This window comes from Rhodofomes roseus (genome assembly GCF_022264815.1).
Source record: "Rhodofomes roseus strain CIRM-BRFM 1785 chromosome Unknown C8Q71scaffold_6, whole genome shotgun sequence".
In the NCBI taxonomy this organism is placed as follows: Eukaryota; Fungi; Basidiomycota; class Agaricomycetes; order Polyporales; family Fomitopsidaceae; genus Rhodofomes; species Rhodofomes roseus.
Genome location: NW_025952962.1, coordinates 373,766 through 396,753, shown reverse-complemented (window position 1 = coordinate 396,753; position 22,988 = coordinate 373,766). Strand labels below are relative to the sequence as shown.

The 22,988-nt window shown below is 56.0% G+C and overlaps 8 protein-coding genes across 8 annotated transcripts; 6 read left to right on the top strand and 2 right to left on the bottom strand.

Moving 5' to 3' along the window:
• Positions 1-309: 309 nt before the first annotated feature.
• On the top strand, positions 310-2,341 carry C8Q71DRAFT_747594 (heterotrimeric G protein alpha subunit B). Its single transcript, XM_047923116.1, has 7 exons — positions 310-535; positions 595-689; positions 745-851; positions 924-1,395; positions 1,447-1,518; positions 1,577-1,784; positions 1,843-2,341. Exons 1-7 carry the CDS (start codon positions 490-492, stop codon positions 1,905-1,907), a joined length of 1,065 nt encoding a protein of 354 aa, XP_047780833.1. The 5' UTR covers positions 310-489; the 3' UTR covers positions 1,908-2,341.
• An 818-nt stretch (positions 2,342-3,159) lies between these two features.
• Positions 3,160-4,307, top strand: C8Q71DRAFT_494313 (uncharacterized protein). The gene is made up of 6 exons (XM_047918915.1): positions 3,160-3,382; positions 3,440-3,615; positions 3,688-3,716; positions 3,780-3,855; positions 3,912-4,222; positions 4,281-4,307. The coding sequence occupies exons 2-5, from the start codon at positions 3,462-3,464 to the stop codon at positions 4,097-4,099; spliced, it is 447 nt and encodes a 148-aa protein (XP_047780832.1). The 5' UTR covers positions 3,160-3,382; positions 3,440-3,461; the 3' UTR covers positions 4,100-4,222; positions 4,281-4,307.
• A 659-nt stretch (positions 4,308-4,966) lies between these two features.
• On the top strand, positions 4,967-7,380 carry C8Q71DRAFT_494285 (uncharacterized protein). The gene is made up of 12 exons (XM_047918914.1): positions 4,967-5,013; positions 5,069-5,102; positions 5,167-5,227; positions 5,279-5,309; positions 5,359-5,393; positions 5,452-5,472; positions 5,526-5,621; positions 5,675-5,915; positions 5,969-6,100; positions 6,158-6,334; positions 6,395-7,252; positions 7,314-7,380. Exons 4-11 carry the CDS (start codon positions 5,289-5,291, stop codon positions 7,211-7,213), a joined length of 1,542 nt encoding a protein of 513 aa, XP_047780831.1. The 5' UTR covers positions 4,967-5,013; positions 5,069-5,102; positions 5,167-5,227; positions 5,279-5,288; the 3' UTR covers positions 7,214-7,252; positions 7,314-7,380.
• Positions 7,381-8,665: 1,285 nt separating this feature from the next.
• Positions 8,666-13,190, top strand: C8Q71DRAFT_494242 (major facilitator superfamily domain-containing protein). The gene is made up of 21 exons (XM_047918913.1): positions 8,666-8,827; positions 8,884-8,912; positions 8,975-9,050; positions 9,108-9,292; positions 9,347-9,425; positions 9,480-9,511; positions 9,568-9,722; positions 9,778-9,800; positions 9,851-9,932; positions 9,993-10,008; positions 10,061-10,222; positions 10,282-10,315; positions 10,376-10,436; positions 10,490-10,520; positions 10,572-10,606; positions 10,662-10,682; positions 10,736-10,831; positions 10,887-11,148; positions 11,203-11,451; positions 11,504-11,926; positions 11,999-13,190. The coding sequence occupies exons 1-21, from the start codon at positions 8,677-8,679 to the stop codon at positions 12,839-12,841; spliced, it is 3,045 nt and encodes a 1,014-aa protein (XP_047780830.1). The 5' UTR covers positions 8,666-8,676; the 3' UTR covers positions 12,842-13,190.
• A 353-nt stretch (positions 13,191-13,543) lies between these two features.
• Positions 13,544-15,543, top strand: C8Q71DRAFT_894053 (uncharacterized protein; the record flags this gene model as incomplete). The annotated part of the gene is made up of 3 exons (XM_047928715.1): positions 13,544-13,732; positions 13,802-14,446; positions 14,498-15,543. 3 exons carry the CDS (start codon positions 13,544-13,546, stop codon positions 15,101-15,103), a joined length of 1,440 nt encoding a protein of 479 aa, XP_047780829.1. The 3' UTR covers positions 15,104-15,543.
• On the bottom strand, positions 15,536-17,940 carry C8Q71DRAFT_494189 (uncharacterized protein). The gene is made up of 6 exons (XM_047918912.1): positions 17,465-17,940; positions 17,245-17,351; positions 16,625-17,181; positions 16,448-16,545; positions 16,322-16,393; positions 15,536-16,180 (listed from the first exon to the last, which is right to left on the bottom strand). Exons 1-6 carry the CDS (start codon positions 17,573-17,575, stop codon positions 15,734-15,736), a joined length of 1,392 nt encoding a protein of 463 aa, XP_047780828.1. The 5' UTR covers positions 17,576-17,940; the 3' UTR covers positions 15,536-15,733.
• Positions 17,941-19,395: 1,455 nt separating this feature from the next.
• Positions 19,396-21,046, top strand: C8Q71DRAFT_747565 (uncharacterized protein). The gene is made up of 5 exons (XM_047923115.1): positions 19,396-20,189; positions 20,240-20,329; positions 20,386-20,544; positions 20,618-20,896; positions 20,952-21,046. Exons 1-4 carry the CDS (start codon positions 19,437-19,439, stop codon positions 20,825-20,827), a joined length of 1,212 nt encoding a protein of 403 aa, XP_047780827.1. The 5' UTR covers positions 19,396-19,436; the 3' UTR covers positions 20,828-20,896; positions 20,952-21,046.
• On the bottom strand, positions 21,047-22,648 carry C8Q71DRAFT_747563 (uncharacterized protein). The gene is made up of 7 exons (XM_047923114.1): positions 22,165-22,648; positions 21,848-22,102; positions 21,677-21,782; positions 21,475-21,618; positions 21,363-21,419; positions 21,240-21,303; positions 21,047-21,176 (listed from the first exon to the last, which is right to left on the bottom strand). Exons 1-7 carry the CDS (start codon positions 22,540-22,542, stop codon positions 21,086-21,088), a joined length of 1,095 nt encoding a protein of 364 aa, XP_047780826.1. The 5' UTR covers positions 22,543-22,648; the 3' UTR covers positions 21,047-21,085.
• Between the last annotated feature and the right edge of the window lie 340 nt (positions 22,649-22,988).

The window sequence follows — 22,988 nt, the reverse complement described above, 5'->3', positions numbered from 1 at the left end:
CCGGTGCCTGCTTCTGGAGACTCGGCCCCTGTCATGGTAGGTTCTTCCCACCGCCAGGGTCTGGCCGACGCGTCGCGCGGTGCTGTACAGTATGTCCGGTCCGGCGATGGCACTGTTCACTGTTCAGGCGTGCCACCTCAGTGGCCACGTCCAGCGGATGGCTGTTCCAGGCGCGAGCCGCAAGCGGGAGGAGCTGGCGGTGGCGGCTGCGCCTGGCCCCCCAGCGTGCCGGAGACGCCGACGTGATGCTCCACACTGCGCCGCGCAGAAAGGCGCCCGGCATAGCGCGCGTCGTGGGCTTCCGGATTAGGCGAAACTATTTTGGCGTGTTTGTTCGTGGACAGGTCCGGTCGCATCAGGCGCAACGCCTTTTCGCACATCACGCTCGTTTGTCGCGGTCCTCGACTCCCCGGACGCCCTCCTCCTCCTCCGCCTTTAGTCTCATTTCCGCTCTTTTTCTCCTCTCTTCGACCACCCCCCGCAGTCACCATGGGTTGCGTTCAATCGTCTGGCATCGACGATGAGGCCAAGGCCCGTCAGTGTCTCCATCATGCTTATTCACCTACACGCCTGTACTCAGCCGCTCCTCCACAGGCAATGACGAGATTGAGAGCCAACTCAAGCGGGACAGGATGATGGCGAAGAATGAGATTAAAATGCTGCTGTTGGGTGCTGGAGAGTCTGGCAAGGTGCGTCGCCACGCAGGCCCCTGAACGTAGTGGCAGCACTCACCCGCCCCTGCAGTCCACGGTGCTCAAGCAGATGAAACTCATCCATCACGGTGGCTACAACGAACAAGAGCGGGACTCTTACAAGGAGATCATCTTCTCCAACACCATCCAGTCCATGCGGTACGTCACCACTGTTACCCCTCACTTGTTGAACCTTGCACGACGGAATCTGATATTGATTGTCCCGCTCAGCGCTATTCTTGAGGCCCTCCCCGTACTAAACATCCAGCTGTCGCCTCAGAGCGACGCGCGGAGAGCGGTCGTCTTGTCGTTGCCCATGCAGATTGAAGGCGAGATGCTTCCGCCAGACGTCGCGGACGCTGTTCGTGGGCTCTGGAGGGATCCTGGTGTCAAGGATGCAGTTCGCCGGTCACGGGAGTTCCAGCTGAACGACTCCGCTGTCTACTATTTCAACTCCATGGACCGCATGTCAGCACCAGGCTATCTCCCTACCGACCAGGATATCCTTCGCTCTCGTGTCAAGACAACTGGTATCACGGAGACGACGTTCAAGGTCGGCGAGCTCACATACAAACTCTTCGATGTCGGTGGCCAGCGGTCAGAACGGAAAAAGTGGATCCACTGTTTCGAGAACGTGACTGCCCTGGTGTTCCTGGTCTCGCTCAGCGAGTATGACCAGATGCTGTACGAGGACGAGAGCGTCGTATGTGTCGTTCTATACCCGTGATCGGGTACATACTAATCACTGCCACAGAACCGCATGCAAGAAGCTCTCACACTCTTCGACTCGATTTGCAATTCTAGGTGGTTCGTCAAGACCTCCATCGTAAGCAGTACATTCACCAGTGCGCGGGCCCTGCGACTAATCGCTCTTGTCGCAACAGATCTTGTTCTTGAACAAGATCGACTTGTTCGCGGAGAAGCTCCCGCGGTCACCACTAGGCGACTATTTCCCCGACTACAACGGCGGCGATAACTATGATGCCGCCTGCGACTACCTGCTGCACCGCTTCGTGTCGCTCAATCAAAGCGCGGCGACGAAACAGATCTACGCGCACTACACATGTGCGACAGACACACAGCAGATCAAATGTGAGTAGTCCCAGGGCTGTACCGGCGCGGCCGCTGACATGTGCCCCTCTCCACCCAGTCGTCCTGAGCGCCATCCAGGATATCCTCCTGCAAATTCATTTGCGGGAGTGCGGTCTGCTGTAGGGGCCGCTTAGAGGCACTCACATCGGGTCTGCCGTCGGGGTTTCTGGAAGCTTAATTAACCTGCATTATCTACTGTCTTATTGTCTCCTCTTGTCTCTGGCATCATCCACTGTCGTCCGCCGCGCCCGGGCTCTCCTGTCCCCTATCACTACCACTCGGAGTCTCTGTCCGTCTCTGTCTCTCATACGCTTGATGTCCTTCATGTCCATGTCGCTCTTTTGTGGCTGTATACGTGCGCTCGCCACTCCTGGATCCAGGCTCTTTCATGCTACCCTTCGCAGAGGTGTTCGTACAGATTGTTTTTCTTACTATTCTGTTAGCTGTAGTTATGTCCGGTCCCGCGCGCGCGAGCGTTCGGCCGCTTACTTCGAGTCTTCATATATGAACACCTTAGTCTATATACCTTTCCGATAATATTGATCTCGTCCCCCGGATCCGCGCTGTGCAGGCGACGCTCCTGTCTTGTCAAGCGCGACTTCCCGTCGCCGCCAAGGTGAGTGCATGCGGTACAGGGACAGGAACTGACAGGAACAGGCTCGATCTGGAGGTGCCTTCGGCAGCTCCAGTCTCATCTACGGCTATCGTCACGGTGCTTGGGTGTTCCACCGATGGTCGCTCCCGCTCTATCACCAGGCCTAAGGTGTTTCTCTGATGGACAACTGTGAGTTCGTGTTGATTACTATGCTGTATTACTATTAATTGCGCAATAGGTATGCGAGGTTCTGCTTGTCTTCTTAGGATTCTACGTTGTGCCAGTGATGAAACGATGATGGCGCAGGTCGGGTTCGCAGCAGCGATAGGAGACATAATCCAGGGGACGAGCCGCCCTGACAGTGTAACACCGCGCATACTACTGTGGAGGATGCCCCGAGACAATACTTTGAGCGTCCTACACATCTCACTCCCATTGCCAATGAACAGTTGGATGCAGCCGATGAGCTGGTACTGGTAATGCTTGTGACTTTTCCACGGAGCGCACGCATTCGATGCTAATGACAATTTCACGGCGCCATTGGTGGCCGATGAGTCAACTTACTGTCTCGCATTCTTCTCAGCAGAACGCAGCGACTACTGTCAATCACGCCCATGGGATCTTTTACAGAGCGCGTTTTCCTACATTTCCGGATGAGTCTGCCACGACGCTGCCACCTGCTCCCCACGAGGCTTACCCCGACAGGCAGCCTGGGTAACTGCTTTGCTTTGCTTGTTCTTACTCGTTCACTCACCGAAACTCTGACAGTTCCGGGAGAAGAAGATGCCAAAGCTGCGAGAAGGGCCCAACGTGGCATGACAATGTGTTCGAGCGAAGTTCTGCCTCCAATAACATGACGAGCGCCGCTGTCAAAAATAGGGCTCATTCCCTCGACTCGGTTCGGGGTATGAGAAGGCTCGTTGCTGCTTGCGTCTACGCTCTCGTCCTCGTTCCACAGCTGCTGGTCGCTAAGCTTCTATGCGAACATTCGACGTGACTCTCGGTGAGTTTCCGGACACAAGCAGGATACACTTAAGGACGCAGAGATGATATTTTGCAGTTTGCCGTCTCTCTTCTGCGCGATGTCAGATCCACTTCAGCGCGACAGAGATTCAGAAAACGGCGCGTGCGCTGCTCACGAGCCCGCCGTCGACCGTCGCAATGCTAGCGATGGAGTTACGGCGGGCTCCCAGCTGCCCTCCGCCGCCGTCACTATCGCCATGCTTTCCGCATCCTGTAAGTAACCAAGACAGTAGGTATGGGTGTGTTGACTCTGAACTCACAGCCTTGGACGCACACCTTGTTCAGACTACTTCAACGTGCTCATTATCATCGACGTGCGTACATTGCATGCGTGTGCCAGTGATCGCGCAAATCGATTCCTGAGTGTCACTTCATAGGTCATTTTGGTAATGATATACGAGAACGATTCCGGCAGGGTGGATCTCATTCGGAACTGGGACGCGTTACTCGTTGGTACGCTCACCATCCATGGCATCGCTATCTCGACTTATGTCTCATATCCGACCCAGGTCAAATCATTGGCCAGATCATCTTCGGAGTATTGTGTGATCATGTTGGACGGAAGGCCTCGCTATATGCCTCGGCCGCTGTACTGCTCGCAGGAGCAGTGCTATGTACGGCTGCCAGCGGTGTCCATGGCATATCAGGATTGTTATGGTTCATGACGATTGCACGAGGGATAATAGGCGTGGTATGATATCATCACGAGCTTGCTTTCAGCTCTGCATTGACACCTCTTAGGGCATCGGCGGTTCTTCCTGCACCGCATCCATCATTGCCTTCGAGACCACGAATGACAGGAAGGACGGAAGGAACCGAGGTAGTACCATCTGCTTAGCCTGCGAAATCTGCATCGACTGATGACTGCACCGTCCCAGCTTTCATACTGAAGACAAATGTTGTGTTTAGTGTGCGTATGACGCCGATGTGCAGGAGAAGAAACTCCTGACATCTCTCATAAGGCTGGAGCTCCGACGGCGACAATCGTCTTCCTCATTGTGCTGTCTGCGGCACAGCCGGGTCATCTAAGGACTGTCTGGCCAGTGTGCATTGGGATAGGGATTGTACTTCCGTTAGCTGCAATATGCTACAACACCCTAGGAGTCATGTCGAGACGGTGAGCCTGATTCTTGTTGCGCGTTTATGCATCGACATAACGAATAATGCAGACTTGCTAGGTATACGTCCCGTGTGGTAGAGTGTATGTCTGAGCCAACTGCAACACGATGTTGCGCGCTGATAGTCGTTCCAGCAGATTTGTCAGTGTATGCATTGGAATTCCGGCGACACTGGACAACAATGGCCCATGCATGCTGCCTGTGGTATGATTCTTCACCAGATGTAGCTTCTCTGACTCACTTGCCTCGTCGCGAAGGTTCATATATGGTTTTGTAAGTATTGTTTTCGACACTGTTCGCGGTGTTATCGGAAGTGACACTCCACAATCAGGTCGCATTTCCGAAGATCGTCTTCTCTGCGCTGATTCTCTATACTTTCGTTGACGGTGATCTATGGAGGACGGCTGGCTCAGAGCTTCTCCTCGGCGTATTCGCTCTCGGTGGAAGCGTCGTAGGTGCAATATTTTGCCATTCATACGGGAGGCGGAACACGGTGAGTCTTCTCCATGTGTCCGGCTACAGCTGTTCGAAGTTCTGAAATCGATCAGATCCTCCTATCATTCATTTATTACGACGTCTTTGGTAAGTCGATTACCCGACTCTCTCGGTCTGTGGGCTGACTGTGTTCGACACGACCCAACCATAGCCTTGATTATTGGATGCGCTTACAACCGCCTTCTGAGCATTGTCCCTCTGCTGGTCGTTTTGTACGTGTGTCTTAGACCTTGGGCTGTACAGTACACTCAAGATCTTGGCAGCTACGCTCTGATGCTCTTCATGGGCAATGTAGTGAGTCGCACACCTGATGCACTTGATGTAGGTATTAATTGGGATCTAGGGTCCCGGTAACCTCATGAGTCTCATCGCTTCCGAGTTAGTTGACCCCACATGCGTCTGCACGTTACTGAAAGCTGACATTGTATGTCCAAAGATCGTATCCACAGAACGTCAGGTAGAGTGCACTTGTGATCATGTTCGGAGACTGCTCTTATATTTCATCACAAGGGGGTCGTTCTACGGCATCACAGCTGCCTTCGGTACTGCAGGTGCCATTGCCGGCATCCACGCCTTCAATGCCATCGACGAGAACCTGCGCAAGCAGTGGGTGTTGAGATCGTCAGCGTTCAATGGTTTCATCTAACATCTCCATACAGGTGGGGCTTCGTTATCACAGCGATATGTGGCATCGTCGGCGTTATTGTTGCCTACTTCCTTCCTTCAGCATCGGCGGTGATGTGCACGAACCCGTCAGAGGAGGAAGCGACGCGAGAAGTTGACACAGCAGCAACGTGTCGTGTCCGGAGCCAGCACGAAGGCCAGGCGACACAAGGAGACAACGGCGGTACGGGGGATGCCGCTCGAGATCGTGGTTCAGTTGTCTCCTATGTTGACAAGGTGATATCCCATCTTTCCCTTTACGCACACGGGCACTGATATGGCGCTGCAAGGACGCCGAGTTCGCCGCCGACGATGACTTCGTGCCTTTCGCACATGGTATGAGTCACTCGCTGGGTCCCGACAGACCTGATCCATTCGGGATGCCTGGCGCGTTCGACATGCCCCATTTATTCCATGAGAGGGTATATCAATTGCTACTGGTCCCTTTGATACAGTTCTCACCACGACTTTGGTCACAGGATTCCGCGTCAGCGCCAGCTACTGTGCCGTGCCCTTCGCTTGAAACACGGCGGGGTGTAAGCTCAGACGCCAGAGCGCGCGTTATCCAGACCAACCGAGTGTTACTACTGCAAAGGATGTCTGCCGATGAGGCCCTGATTTTTTTACCGACCCAGTCGAGCGTAGTAGCTGAGGTGGTAAGTGTAGTCTCACGCGGCAGTGACAGCCCATATGTGCATAGCTGACCGATATCCTAGGCTCCAACTGCACGTCAAGTGCAAGAAGTCATATCCGAGTGTATAATTTCCTCTGAGCTTGAAGCGAACTTTTCGGACAACCAGGTCTTCCTCGAGGCGGTAACGGAACGTGCCACCAATCTGGCGCCGGATGACCCGCATACGTTCCCTATCACCGAAGAGAACGTCAGGCGGATCACCTGGCTGAGCATGTATCAGCCAATCATATATTGCGACGACAGCTCGTCCATGGCCGGTGAACGCTGGCGTCTACAGCGCGACCTGGTCAACCGCATCGCCAGCATTGTGACGCAGGTCGTGCCGGAAACCTATGGTGTTTGGCTCCGTTTCATCAACTCACGATCAGCATGGGACAATCTGACGCCGTCCCGTGTTCTCGACGCGGTCGACACAGTGAACCCCAACGGTGCTACACCGTTGGGCACAACTTTACGGAATCGCATCCTGCAGCCGCTGGTATACGACGTCCTGGCTCAGCGTCCCCGCCTGGAACGCCCGCTGTTGATCTGCGTTGTCACGGATGGTTGTCCCACCGACGGCTTGGCATTCGAGAGGGCCATCGTAGAGTGTCGCACGTTCTTGAAAAACGCGCGTTGCCAATCGACTGAAGTCCGCTTTTGCGTCAATCAAGTTGGCGACGATCCCTCCTCAACGGACTTTTTGAACAGCCTCAGAGGTAATCCAGAAATACAAGACGTTGTCTACTGCACGACAGGGAGGCTGGATGAGCAATTCGGAGAGCTGAAGGCGAAAGAGAGGAAACTGAAAGAGTGGCTTCTGAAGACGCTGTCCGATTCGATCATGCAGAACCGCAAGTGATAATGCATACTGTAGGGCATGGGGGTGTACTCGCGCACAGTATGTCATGAGACTGCCATTCCCTGTCAGCTCGTCATCGCTGACCACCGTCTTGTCCTAGAGTTCTGACATGAAGGCGAATAGAACGGCAATGTGGTATAGCATACATGTAGTGGTATGGGTCGATTTCACGGCGGTCGCATGTACAATGTACCTCACTAGAACTTGATGAAGGTGTCTGACAATCGAAAGCTTAGTCTGTAGAATACGCGGTGTAAATGTTGAACAGACTGTCAAACCATTTTCATACCTCGTCGGCGCTGCCGACCGAGATATAGTGCAGAATGAACGTTTGAACATGCGCATACATTCGCAGAGAAGATGCTATGGAAGGGAGAACTGTAGTTGCTCGCCAAGGAGCCTCCGCAAGTCCACTGGCAAGCAACTCGGACGTCGAAGGAGCTTAAACCTGAATGTGTATGACACAGTTGACCTCGGCAGATATGACATGGGATCCCCCTGCGAAGGAGGTCCTCGAGTATGTGGACAATTCGTCGTACGGGCACAGGGGGAGCTGACTCGGAGGTACTTAAGTAAGTAGAGTTTACCTCGTCCAGCGCTTCCGAGCCACTGGCGCTCAGATCCGGATCTTGCCTAGATCTGTCGGCTGCCGCATAGCGCCACAGCTCCTTGAACTTGAACCAGTAAGTACAGTACTTACTACTTGTCGACACATCGACCCCTCATTGAATCTCTCGAGGCGACTTCAGGAGGCGCAGATTGCACCACGGCGAACACTAGATCGATGTGGAAATAAAGCCAGCGATAGACCCGCGAGACTTGCGACAACCATGTCCGGGCTTCCTGCCAGCGGCCAAGCGGATGTTGACGCATTATGATTGACGTCGTACGTTCACAGTTGGCACCACCCCAGTACCACCCTGCATCCGACCCAATGAGATTGACATTGCTGCCAGTAAGTAAGCCAGCAATAGCTATGGCCTGGCGAGCGGTCGAGGTGAGTTGTGATCAACATCATTGGAAAATTGAGGACCTTCCTACACGCATACCTCATGTATTTGTCTTCGCCTTCATTGTGGGATATCACTATGTAACTCCTCGCACGAGGCAGCCGAAGGGTGTAGACCATAACCCACGGTCTGGCTGTGCAAACGTGAGTCCAAGGCGCCGAGACGGGGCGAATCACGACGGTTTAAAATGCGGCTTCATAGTGTGGTCGAGGTGTCCTGCAGCTTGCGATATGCCTCAGGGACCTGTCAGGCCGTAAGTATCATTTCCGACAGCAGTTACCGTTTGGTTGCATACTGACCTCTTTCCGCAAGTCACGCCTCAACCCATGTCCTCGTATCATCATCACCGCTCCTCGAATCCCCCACGTTTCAGTTCCCGAGAGGATGGGTACTTAAGAGGCGAAGGTACTGGCACCCCCTTGACTTAGGAGCCGCTTCGCTCAAACATCCTCGATGCCGCATCCCAGTCCTCAATCAACAAACCCAGTCGTCGCACCCGCCGTCCATAGACTGGACGTAGATGTTCGCGCAGCGGGCGAGAGCGTGCCGGCGCGCTCTGGTATGGCTTACTTGGTTGTCGCACTGGCCTCGCTGTCGGCTGGATGTAAGTTGTGAACTACTCCCGTACTGCGACACTGGCCTGACAAGCACCTCACTCAGTCTACTTCAATGTCCTGATCATGATTGAGGTGCGAATGTCGAATACTATACGCTCGGCACACCCGGGACGGCTGACGCTGTGTTCTTGTAGGTCATCTTAGACATATTGTACAGTACAGAATACGACAAGGAGATCCTCATGCGATTGTGGGATGGGTTCTTCGTCGGTATGTTCCTTGGCTCCCTCATATCGCCGTCATGAGTATCTGAGATTGTATGAACAGGACAATTAATCGGCCAAATCTTCTTCGGGATTCTCTATGACTACATCGGACAGAAGATCGCATCCTGCGCCTCGGTGGCTATGGTTATGGTAGGCTCAGTTCTCTTTACGGCCGCCTGCGGCGTCTCCGGAAGCACAGAGGGTCTGCTCTGGGTCGCCAAAGTTGCGCAAGGGATAACAGGCGTGGTACAGTATTTTTGTCGGCGCTCTTATAAGCCTCATCTTTATTGATGCCTTCAGGGTATCGGTGGTATATACTCAGTAGCATCCACAATTGCTGCAGACGTGTTCAGCAACAGCACTATCAACCGTGGACGAGGTGAGAAGTTCCTCGTCTCGTAGCTTGCGTTTGTTGACGGAACTTCGAATGTAGCATTCGTACTGATAACCAACGGAGTATTCAGTGTACGTTTGCCATACACATGGAGAATTCATACTAATTTTCGTGGTTTTCGATGAAGGCTGCTGGTCCCCTCGTGACTGTGATTCTCCTTATTGCGCTCTCTGCAGCGCAACCAGGACGTCTAGAAACTGTTTGGCCTGCATGCGTCGGAGTCGGCATCATTATCCCACTTGCAGCCCTCTTTTTCGCTACATGCTGGACCATGTCAAGTCAGTGAGTGCAATCCTAGTAGGCGTGAAGAAGGAATCATAATGACGATTTGTTATAGGCTCAATGGCGTTACAATGCGAGGTATGTCCAGCAATCTGAAATATATGCCACTAGCTGCTGATTGTCAACAGCTTCGTCAGATCGGCCTGCGTACTCCGCAGAACTTGAACTCAAGCAACACTGGATCGCAATGGCTCGCACGAGCTCCCTTTGGTAGGTTGCCTCACTTGCGCCTTTCGTATTCCGTCGCTTACTATAAATACGTATTCACAGGTTCGTATATGCTTTTGTACGCACGAAAACCATATGTATCACCATCACAACTGTGACCATGCACCCAGATCGCGTATCCCAAGATCGTCTTCTCCGAGGCCATCATCTTCAGGGTCGTCAACGGGAACCTCTGGAGGACAGTCGGCCTGGAGCTACTATTGTCCTTGATCACATTCGGGGGAAGCTTGGCCGGTGCATTCCTGTGCGACTCCTTCGGTCGACGCAAGACGGCGGGTCTTGTCACATTTCGGTGCTTAGCGCTTGTATTGACGGATTGGCATCTGAACAGATTCTGCTAGCTCTTAACGGCTTTGTGCTCGCTGGTAAGTAACGTCGACCTTCGACTCGGCTACGGAAACAATCCAGCTCATGCATGTGCACAGCGTTGATCACTGGCAGTGCCTACGACCGTCTCACCAACATTGTTCCTCTGCTCGTGATCTTGTATGTGACCAAGGCCATTGCCACCGATATTATGTCAACTCGACTTCACACAGCTATGCTCTGACGCTTTTCATGGGAAATATAGTGAGTGCCATGAGTGCTCGTTATTCGGATTGATGAATGACTATTGTTTAGGGACCTGGTAACCTCCTGAGTCTCGTCACAGCCGAGTGAGTTTTGTCATGCGATGGGTATAAAAACAGAAATTGAGACTACAAACCGAAGATCATTCCCTCCTAGTGTTAGGTACAGTGTCGACGCAGACTGTTTCGCAAACGTTCCTGACATCCCGCGACCAGGGCTTCATTCTACGGGGTCACAGCAGCCTTCGGGACGGCCGGTGCAATCTCTGGAATCCATGCTTTCAAGACCATCGATGAGAACCTCGGCACTCAGTCAGTGTCAACGCTGACTGAGTTATGTGCGCTGTGTATTGACAGTTCAGCGCAGATGGGCCTTCATCGTCACTGGTATATGTGGCATCGTTGGCGTCTTCCTGGCGTACCTTCTGCCTCAGGATGTGATGCCAACAAGTATACCGGAGAAGCCGGAGAAAGATCAGCTCCCAGTACGGAGCGCGATTCAAGAGCCAGCTCCATCTCCGCCTCCTCTTAACAGACAAGAGAATGTTGCTCGTGCCCCGACAGACACTCAAGTTGTTCAAGCCGGTACCGGCCGTGCGAGGGATCAGAGCCCGACTATAATTGATATTGTGAGTCTTCTGCATCTCCTCATTCGCAAATGCAGGCTGAGTCGTCGGTAAAAGAATGACCCCGTCCAGAGAAAATACAAGCTCGTGCTTGCAAGCGACCCACAAACGCCGCGGGATAGATCACGCAGTCCGCAGGGCTCGCGCAAACCCACCAGTGACATGCGTGGTCCCCGCAGCAAAGAAATATCGCCCAGTGCGCACGGCTCGCGTAACGCGCATGGTCCGCGCAACGTGCATGGTCCACCGCACGACTTGCCTCCCGCCGGTGGCCCGCACCGCATGCCTAGTTCATCTAACGTTAGGGTATGTGGTTTGCTGACTAGGCTGAAGCTGTGCTCACCTCAGCATTTGATAGACTGTCGAGCAAGACCCGGATGTTACACTCACCAGACGACCCCGTGCAGTTACAACATATGTACGGCCTCTCTCGACGGCGCCTCCTAAACCGGAGACTCCTCATGGTGACGCTCCGAAGCAACGCGTCGAAAGGGCTGTACTGGTTCGTAGTGAAGAAGCAATCCACATTGATCAGCCGCTGCGAATCCCGGGGGTTCCTTCGAGTTCCGATCCCGCGCCTCAGCCTGAAGGTCCGCCTTCCACTGGCAATGTGCCGCAGGTCGCATCTCCGCCCACACTGCCAGAACCGCAGGCAGACACACGTTCGCGTGTCAGCTCCCGTGCATCGCCAACCAAACGGATATCGCCATCTCCAAGTCAATCTTTGACTGTCGAAGAGTCTGTGGGAGCTATCGCGCCAGAGCGTCCTCTGACGGACAAGGTGAGTAAACTGGGTCGCACTTTGCGACCACCGCTACCATTCTTCCTCATGTGCTGATCAAGTGAATACCAGGCTCCCGACGCACATGAGGCGCAAGAGGTCATAACTCAATATGTCGCAGAAACAGGACTGCAGAAATTCTTCCAGGAGGGCGACGCATTCGTTCAAGCAGTCGTGGAAAATGCTGCGAAACTGGAGGACGACGGGGAGTCCTTTCCCGTGACGCGGGACAACGTCGAGCGACTCATTCGGCTCAGTCTGTATCATCCAGTCATCTACTGTGATGATAGCGGATCCATGCAATTGGATACGCCGAGTCGTTGGGACCTCCAACGCGACGCCGTGCGTCGCATCGCCGGTATCACGACCCGCGCTGTACCGCAGCAATACGGCGTAAGCCTCCGATTCATCAACACTCAAACGGCGAACAAAAACAATATTCCCGCCGCAGACGTGCTTACTGCCATCCAGGTAGTGCGGCCCTCGGGCGGGACAGCGTTAGGCAGGAACTTGCAGAAGTCTATCCTCAATCCGTTGGTCCACAGCCCCCTACGTAACGGCGAGCTTCTCGAACGCCCCCTCCTGATTTGCGTGATTACCGACGGGTCTCCGAGCTCGACGGACAACCCAACTTTCGAGGAGGCTATCAAGGAATGTCGACAGTGTCTTGTGAACGCTGGCTATGAGCCGACCGCCGTCCGGTTCTGCTTGAATCAAATCGGTGGCGACGAGAGCTCCGCGAGATTTCTCGAAAGCCTCAGAAGAAATACGGACATCCAAGACGTCGTATTCTGTACCACGGAGCGGCTCGACGTGAAGTTCAAGGAGTTCAAGGAGAACGGGAAGCTGCTGGACGAATGGTTGCTCAGGATGCTGTCTGAGCCGATCATGTTCCGAGCAAAGGAGCAAACCTGATCGCAGGACGCAATCATTGAGCCTGGCGTACTAGGACCGCAGTGCTGGCTTGCTGCAGGTCCAAGGTGACTTGCGTAGATTTGTCACTATACTAAGAGTATTTAGACGGCGGTCCGACTGCCATAACTCGTCGACACTGCCGGCAACATAGAGAGGCTCGTTGCCCCTATTGATATAGCTATTGTATTGGCCTGACTATGATGTTTATGGTCCATAGAGTTGGTTACAAGACACTGTCGTTGTTGCCGCCGTGTCGTTTGTATGATACTGACTGTTGATAGGTGTGCCATTTTATCATGTACTGTATGTCTAGAGACGGCTGCAGCGGGACGGCGCCCACAACAAGCGCCCACTATATTGAGTTTCGAAAGCAAGCGGACGTGCACGGGTTGACCAACTCGGGGCTGTTGTCTTCATCCCTGCTCGTTCTCTCGCCCAAGCCACCTAAACTGTGTCAAACGCGTGCAGCTTCTTCGTAGGCTGCCGTGCCATCAAGCTTCGCGCGCACTACGATACTACAACACGTCTTGTGGAACGTGAACGCGTTAGGTGCACTACTGCGAGAGACCAGGAGTCACTCATCAATACCCAAGATCAGGAGGTTCCTTCAGGTATGGTAGCAACTGAATGGCTTGTGCTTGTAGTCGTGTCGACTCACTTTGATGACCGCGAAGTTGTACGACGCTACGTGACCGACAGTCCATGGCTCGTCATCTCCGAACGGATAGCGGCTCTCTGCCCCGGCGAATAGACAGCCTCATCGCCAACAAGGCCCCCATCTTCACGGACATCGAAGATGAGCTGCGCGACATCAAGCGCGTTCACTCGCAGGGTCAGGAGGAGGATCTCAAGATGGCGTTGAGCCGGATGATTAGCAGGGTGGAGGACCTCGTACGCCGTCTCACGATGCTTAGGTTTCACTAGCTGCGCTTACATGCTGCATTGCCTGCGCCCGTGCAGACATTCATGCTCAAGGAAGCGTACAAGGCGCAGACCGACCTCCAGACGGAGCTCACGCTGGCCAAGTCCAACCTCCAGCTTGCCCTCGCGAACAATGAGATGCTCGAGGATGCTCTCAAGCGGGAAGGTCACGTCAAGGACGTCGGCTGGCGACGGGCAAGCGCGCGCGAGAGGGAGCTGCAAGCAGAGGAAGATCGGCGGCGGAGCATGGACAGCATCGCATCCAGCGATACCGCACTGTCCCCTGTGGTCTCCCCGCCATCCCCTGCCATCCCACCATCTTCCAGACCGTCGTCCCCCAAGCAGCCCAACGTCTCAACCGCTACGTCGCCATTGCCGTCATCTGAGGGCCGATTCTTCAGGTTCCGCTTCGGTGCTGGCAGCGCGTCGACCAACTCCTTCCCGTCTTCACCGCGGCTTGCCGGGCCCAGCGGCCATTCGCCTCTGACGAACGGTACGGCGCACGCATCACATCTGACGTCTGCTTCATTGCCATCCCTGGTGGCTGTGCCAGATCGGCAACAGGAGATCGACGAGCTGACTGCTGAGCTCAAGCGCGAGCGCGATGCGCGTCAGGCGGCTGTCGCACAGAAGGAGGCTGTGGAGTCAGAGCTGGAGTCGCTCTCGCAAGCCCTCTTCGAAGAGGTGAGCCCGCACTTGCATATTCGACCGTAGCGTGCTGACCCCTTCGCCCAGGCAAACAGGATGGTGTCGACGGAACGTCGGAAGCTGGCAGAGACGGTGGACGAGCTGAAGGAACTGCAGGCAGAGCGTGAGGCGCTGCGTAACGCGCTGCGCCTGGTCGAGTCTCAAAACCGCGCCTCGCAGTACTCAACGCCGGCGGGCTCGCCGAAACCTAGCCACGCGCACAAGCTGTCCGCGTCCTCCGCGCGTGCGATCAAATCCTTGCCACCAACGAGGCCAAGCTCGCCAGAAGGGGAGGAGGACCCGACCTCTGCTAGTACGATCATCACGTCGTACCAGCACAGACCGCCGCCTATTACCATCGTCGACCCGGCCTCGCCTGCACCTCCGTCGAGTCCGTCCGCTGAGTCGAGTGACGATGATAGTCGGGATACGACCCTTGTCGCACCGCCATCGTCCCTATCAGTCGGGCCATCGCCGTCGTTGTCATCGTCATCGTCACCCTCACCCTCCCCGAAACCATCACCGATGTCAGACAAGTCGGAGGGCAGTGATTATGCGTTTCCCATCCGGATGCATCCGCTCGACTACCTGCCGGGTGAGCCGTCCCCATGGGCGGACGCCACATCGCTATACAGGACGACGACCGGGTCATGAACCTCGCATCATCACCTATGCTATGTCTCCCTCCTATCGCATCGGGTTTTATGGACGCATTCTCGCCGTGCTCTGCCGTTCTCTCGCTCGCCTGCACAATGCCTGCACAATGCCATCGCGTTCCTGTTCCCGTTCTCGCCACAACTGTAGCTATATAAACACCTCCGAGGGCCAGTCTGCGGGAGTCGGACGGTCGCGTCGTTTCGAGGCTCACATGGATTATATACATTGACATCTATCATACTGGTTGCATAATGCACCCAAGACTACATAGACAGGGACAAGTCAACGGGGCGCAACGGTGTCATAGGGTGTCATAAGATATTGCCGAAGCAGAGCGAGCACGCGCGTAAAAGCAGGGTTGGGGCAGCAGATCTCTTCGACACCATGAAAAATGATACAGTGAAGGTACACGGCGAGAATGTAATGAATATATGGTCGATGGACATTCGAGCGAGAGAGCGAGGGGGACCCGAGGTGGAGTATCCCTTGTAGATTCAGACCGTAGCGAGCAGAGCGATGGACATTCCTCGTCCGTCGCGCCTGTGCCGGGGCGGGATGGGAATACACCGACTCCTTTTCTTCGACCGTCACGGAGGGAGAATCGCTTGACTCTGAGATTCGGCCTTCCTATGCCGCCTCGGACATGGTGACGTCTGCTAATACAGACTCGTCCATGGCCAGGTCGGCAGGTGCGTCCGCCTCTGCGTCGACGTCTCCAGACTCCGCCTTCACGTCTATAGGCGCAGTGTCTGCTTTCGCCTCCTGGTCGTCGACTTCCATGGCGCCCTCGCTGGCCTCCTCCGCCATGAGCTTGTCCTCCTTGCCGTTCGCCGTCGCGCCGGCATCTGCCGCATCGGGGGCTTTGGCAGCGGGGCTCGTGCCATTCGTCGTGGCTTTGGCGCTCTCGCCAGCCGCGGCGGCGCCGTTGGGCTTGGGCTTGTTCTCGTTGAGGATGTCATGCCACTTGTCGACGAGGGTCTTCGCGCGGTCCTTGAAGTGGAATTCGTCGTCGCGCGGCACCTTATCCTTGGGCAGCGCGTTGATGTGACGCATCACCTTGCCAATTTTCGAGAACTAGGCGAGGCGGTCAACGATATTGCCAAATGGAGGAAAAATATTGGCCCGGAACGTTCCCGCGGGCTTCCGGGGGGGCGCGGCAGTAGGCCCCCAGCAGGGTTTTGGCGATTGGGGAGGAAAAGACGGACGAGTACTCACTGTCAAGTACTGGATGGACATATTCTGGTAGTTCTCCACCGTCGAGAAGAGCTGGTCTAGTGCGGGCATGTCCTGAGGGCTGGGTATGAGTGGCGTTCCGAGTACGGTATCAAAATGAGAACGCACCTCGTCCTTGGGCAACGCCTTGGCGTTGAGGAAGGCCTTTTGCAACTTATGTCTCCATTCTCGCACCTTGGAGGCCTCAGGATCAGCCGCCAGTGCAGCTGCGAAGGCGGGAGGCAAGCCGATTCAGTCGATGACCCAGCGATAGCCCAAGACCTAACCGCGATAACGCGCACTCACAGTCTTCGCCCTCCTCACCGTCCTTTCCCTCCTTACTCTCCTTGCCCTCCTTTTCACGTTTCGCCTTCTTCGTGGGCGGTGGCGATGCCTGCTTGCTGGGCCCGGCGTTCTCATCCTCCGCCTCCGCGCCGCCCTCGTCCTCCGACTCGACCAGAGCCTTTGACTTGTGCCCGTTCTTCTTCGCCTTCGTGCTCGGGGCCTTCTTCTTGGTCGCGGGCTCCGCAGAGCCTTTCTTCGGCGTCTTTGGCTTGGCCTTGCTCTTCGCCGGTGTCGCCTCAGAGTCGCGCTTCCGCTTTTTGGCCTTAGGCTTGGGCTCCTCCTCGTCATCGTCGCCCGCCTCCTCCTCGCCGTCGCTCTCCAGCTGGTCGATCTCTGCATTGGCCTCCTCCTCGGCCGCTGCGTCACGCATCGCCTCGCGCTCCTTCTCCCATTCCGTGGGATCCAGCGCGATGCGGTAGCCCTGCAGCAGATCAGCGGATTTCTTGTACGGCTCGTTGATGTAGGCCTGGATCTCGTGCGGCTGGAGCTTGGAGATGTCTCGTGGGACGATCCAGCCGCTGGGGGAGGGCGCAAAATGGTCAGCCAGCGCGCTCCGGGCGCAGCGAAGACAGAACACGCACTAGTCGCCAGCAGGGAAGAATCGCACGCAGAACCAGGTGCCCTTTTTCGATTTGGCGTTGGGCCGCTCGCCCTGCACGGTCCCGGGCACGGTTTCCGGGTCGACAATCTACGCGTCGGAAAGACCATGACGAGCAGCAGATAAGCGTGATCAGCCGCGAATGCGTCGAGATGAACGTCAGCGAGCCCTGCAAACGCGTGAAAGGAGTACGGGGGACGCACCATGCCAGGCCATGGGGGGTAACCGCGGATCTTGGCGAGGACGACGTCGCGGAACTGGTAGGAGGTGTCCTTGGTCTCCTTGGCCTGAGCCTTGTTTCCCTTTTTCGACATGGTGTGCAGCGAGGAGAGACGCGACGGAGACGGCGAAGGCGTAGCGCGCGCGGGTGGGTGGTGGTCAAGAGGTGAAGTTGGCCTCGGCAATTCCCGGCCGTCCCGTGCGCCCTTTAGGCCCGTGCGCTCGAAGTTGAAGTCCCCCGCTTAGAGTTTTAACTCAGATATATTCGCGCCGGCGCAGCGTCGGTGCTACCAAGGTGCTACCTACGAGCAAGAACACCGTCAGGGCGATTCAACCCAGACGACAAGGCACGTTACAGCTCGTCCCGCACAAGAAAAAACTCCGATACAGCAACCTCTCGTAACGACGATGGCGGCCGACGCGCGAAATGAAAGCAAAACATCAGGACGTCCTCGCGAATGTCGGAGAATGTCGGGTCAGATGTCTTTGTTCAGTACTTCTCCGTGCCATGCGGCTGAGCGCGAGGATCGACATCAGCCTGGGATCGCGGATAGGTGAGAGTCAGCACGCCATATCGGACAGCAGCGATGACAACAATACCATCACAGAGCAGGTACAGGAAGCGCGACGAAGGCGTAACTCGCCATCTTCAAGCTCGTTCAAGCTGATTCTTCCAGCGTGTAGTCAGATGAGGGCGACATAATCGAATTAACACAAGAGCGCATAGATCAGCGTAACAAGCACTCACAGCGGATAGAACGGGTCGACCTGGTCCAATGCCGACCACAGGGAGCAGGCGAACACGCCAGTTTGCCCGAGTGAGGAGTGGCTTCCACGAGTATAGAGGGCACATCAAATCGAGGGCTCATCGACACCTGCAAGTGTTGTTCGTCAAAGCATTATACTCAACGAAGTGTGCACAAACCGTATTCAAGAAGTAGAAGAAACACAAGCCATGCTGCCTGCCTGAAGTCTGTATGCTTCCGCGGTGAACGTGCAATGGGAAGTGCGTGCATTATGGTTGCAGTCTTGCGATACGAATGCGTTGCGGTAAATGGACAACCTTGCCATGCAAGCAAGAGACACAATGATCGCACGAGCGTGTCCGGCTGGATTGTGCCGCTGACGGTAGCGGATTGACTGACGAGCGGTTACCTGTTGGTGTCGATAGTGCTCTTGGTTCGCTGTTCCGTGTATCACTTCGATGGTCAACGAGGCTGTCATAAACGAGTCAGGTAATGCAGAAAGAGGATTCAGAGGACAATCGCTTACCCACAGTGAGATTCGTTCGTTCGGCCAAAAGACTGGTAGGTGCATTAGTGTAAGCGATTGGCTTTGCGCTGGTTGCCCTATCGTCAGCATCGAGGTGGGCTAGTCAGTGCAACGGAAGACCCAGTCTACACCGTAGGTTATGGGTCGAGTTAGCGTAGCTGCAGCAACTTGAAGTTGGAGGCGATGGGCGCAGTGCAAGATATCCGTGCTCCGCTCAGTGCTTCGGGTTTCCTTGAATCGACTCATTCGGTGTCGGGCAAAGCGTTCACGTCGTCCATGGGCATTACAGACTGTTGGTACTGCATAGAGGGACAGACGAAGCACCACGTCGTGGTGGATGTGGCCCGAGGCACTCAGGCAGCCGCCTGCGACTGGCCACCAATTGGGGACAAGTCACGCAGTGACCGAGGGTGACAGGGCGTGACGAGCCGTAGATGCATGTGATAAAGTGTTGCCCCTGCAGAGTGGCTGAGGCTGCTCTCAGTGTTCGCCGACTTCTACGCTACCATCGAAACGTTGCTTGTACAAGGGTTGGTAGTGTAGTCGGTAATACTATGCAGGTTTTTGTGTTGTACTAAATAGTGAGCGCTGTCACCGTCAAGATGCCGAAGATCGCACGTGCACCCACGGCCGGTGGCTCAATGGATACCTCCTCCTCCTCCTCCTCCTCCTCCTCCTACGACCATGTCTGACCCCCTCACGTATGGCCCGCGAGACTCGGCATACTCCCCCGTCGTAGTTATATCCACCACGCCGCCCACGCACGACCCGCCGCCGCCGTACCCGTCCCAGGAGCGACGCACACGAACACCACGCACAGGCCGACGACGTCGCACACTCGAACAGGCATCAGAGAACGCTACGAGTCTTACTATTTCGAGCGGCGGGGCCGAGCACGACGCCTTTCCGCCCACCATCCACCAACAGTTCGAGTCCGACGACCAGGACGCGGATGTCACAGAAACCACCCCGCTTCTGGTGCCCTCAGGCTCCTCGCCGCGCATACCAGCGCGAGTCCCGCCTGGCGTCATGGGGAGGCAACGCACACTGTCGCTGACGAGCACTATCAGGTCAACGACGTCCATTGCGCCGTCACTCGCACAGACAGTCCTCTCTGCCTTCAATCCCGAGCGTGACTGCGACATAGACGCGGACTGCGACGACCGACGCGACTCCAGCGACTCCGCAGACAGCAGTCCCCTCGATTCGCCCACGCTGCGGCAGAACGGTCCTCTTGACGATCAGCAGCGCGCCTTCGTCGCGGAACTCATTGGCCAACGCGTCGACAGACGGCGGGATACTTCCTTGTTCGCGCGATGGCGGCGGTACTACAGACCCCTGGGCAAACGCGCCTACTATGCCTCTCTCTTTCATCTACTCGTCATCAACTTTCCTTACGCCCTCCTCGCATGGCTCTATCTATTTGTCTTCACCGTTGTGCGTACAATCCATCTGCTCGTGTGCCACGCGTACTGACCGCCCTGTAGGCAGGGACGACCACACTCATGGCCCTCCCCCTCGGTGCCGTTCTCTGCTTCATAGATCTTATCGGCGCGCGCACGCTTTCGCGGGGCGAAGTGCGTCCCTCCCCGTCATTTGACTGTCTAATTCATCTGATATGACGACACCGCAGATCGCGCTGCAAATGACCTTCCACGGGCCGCTCGCACATTCGCGTCCAACCCCACCGCTCCCCATCTTCGTGCGCACGCGCCCGCCGACGGTCGCAGAGCTGGAGCAGGGGCTCGGTCCCGTGCCCGAAAAGTCCTTCTACCGCAACGCCTACGCGATGGTCTGTCCCCGTTCGCTTCTCCGAGTCTTCTCGCGCCGTGTTGACGGTCATCTGAACCTTCGCTTGTGTGCAGTTCACGGACGCGACGTCGTACCAGGCCCTCTTCTACTTCCTCGTGATCAAGCCTGGGATTACCGTCCTTATCTTCCTCCTCCTTATCGTCCTCGTCCCCCTCTCGTTCGTTCTCGTCCTGCCCGCGCCCGCCACGTTGAGGCTCGCGCGCCGGCTTGGCATATGGCAGGCTAATATCGCCGTCGAGGGTTTGTGTCTTGCTATGCGGTAGGCATGCTCGGTGCTTGCGATCTAGTTTGGGATGGTGTGGCATCAGGTGCTATCTTACTGTATCATTACTGTGAGTACGAGTCTCCTCTGTGTTCCAACTTTGACAATGCTGATTGCTCGCATAGTGTTTACATAGCCTAAGCCGCGGTACAGCCGCCTTGTACATGATAAGCAACATGGTAGTATAGAAGATGCGCGTGCAGGACTGCTGAAGCCGACAGCCAAAACCCGGGATGTGAAATGGCCTCGGTACGTATGCCTAGTAGGCGCTCCCCTGCGCCGGCAGCCCGTGCGGGAAGAACTGCTTGAAGAGGTCTGGGTAGTGCCGCTCCGCGACGTCTGGGTGGCTCCTACATAATGGACACGTCCTCGTTTGTAAGACTGCGGGGCATGAGGAACAGGGGAAATCTCACTTGACACGCCCGATCAGGTTGACTTGTCCGGTGGGTAATAGGCCGTACTCTGTGTAGTTGACCGCTAGTACAGGCGAAGCGTCAGTCAGCAAGTTCCTCGTCCAATACGCTCGCGCCACTTACAATCTGTCGCGCCGACTTCGCCGCGCTGCTCTTTCAGCTGCAGGATCTCAGGGCTGACTAATTGCACCGGTGAGCTCTCACATGCGTTCAGATGATTCGTGGGTTGACGTACACTCCAGCTTGATGTCCTTGACGGTGATGCGCTGGGCGATGTTTTGGAAGAAGGGGATGGAGTAGCGCGGAGTTGAGCCCTTGGGCGGCGAGAGTACGCGGTGGGATGTCGCGCGTGCGAGGCCTTGGGTGACGGTCTCGAGCGCTGTGATTGCGATACATGGTGAGTGTGGAGGCACTAGCGCAAGAGGGTGTTCACTGACCCTTTCCGATGTTCACGACGAAGGTCCCTGGGATCGGCGGTGCGTCGATCCACGCGCCAGACAAGTTCTGCACCTGCAAGCCTGGGTGCGGGGACGCTTGCAGGAGCTAACACCGATCGTCTCAGCGTTCCTGGTGCACCACCCAGCGTGAATAATTGGACAGTTACGTACGAAAGTCAAGAAACCTCCGTCAAAGTGCGGCCCGACGCCCTGGTTGGACTCGAGGTCGTCCAGCGGCGGGTACTTGACGACCTTCGCGCGGTGCGGCGTCGGCCCGTCGGGCTCGTAGAAGCCCTTCATGATCTCCTTGGGCAGCCCGAAAGCCTCCGCGAGCAGGCCGATGAACTCGTAGCTCAGCTTCTCGACTTGCGCGAGGTACCGCAGGAAAGTCTCTTTGAAGCCCGGGAGCAGTTCTTCGTCTGGCCACTGCAAGCACCTCGGTGTCAGCCGTCTGCCCGGGGAACGACGAATGGGCGAGCAAACCACACCTGCGAAGGCCCCCAGAGCCGGAGGTACTCCGGCTCGCCGGGCTTCCACCTCGCCTCGTACGGGGTGGCGAAGTCGTACTGCTCGCGCTGGTCCGTCCTCCCCTTCGTGATCTCCGCGCCGAGCTTCGAATACCCGAGGAAGTGCTCCGAGTTCGCCATTAGGAGCTTGTCCTTCGCCGCCTGTGGCAGGTCGAACAGGCGCGGCGCGTAGTCGACCACCGCGTCGATGTCCGCACGCGCGACGGGCGGGTTGGAGAGGTAGAGGAAGCCAACGTTTATCAGGGCGTGCCGGAGTTGCGCGAGGAATTCGGGTTTGCGATCGGGAGAGGTTGTTAGCGACCAGTCGAGGATGGGGACGCTCGAGAAGTTGGAGGCCATTTTGAGGTTGTCAACGCCGGTGAGACGATGCGGGGTGACTCGGAGTGTGGCCCGGAGGTCGAGGATCGCCTGAGCACGGGGTTTTATACGGAGTGAGAACTGGATAATACCATGACTGCGTTCACCGGAGTGCCGATGACGCGATCTGACCCAGAGCTGCAGCGGCCCGATAGCAATATTAATGCTACCGGCGCTCACGATAGGAGTGAGTGGGAACCGTAGAGTACACGTATACCGGAGTGCGTATACGTATGTACTGTACGCGAAACGCGAGATTGCGTCCAGTTGCTGCACGTCTGTGGTTCATATGACTCGTAACAATACCGTCGGGATTCGCTCGTCGTCTATGTGCTCCAATCCAGGAGGCGTCCTATAGAGCGTGCACAGACAGTGAGTTGTGTGATTGGGTCTTCCGGCGGTGAAGAAGTGGACTGAATGCAACCTCT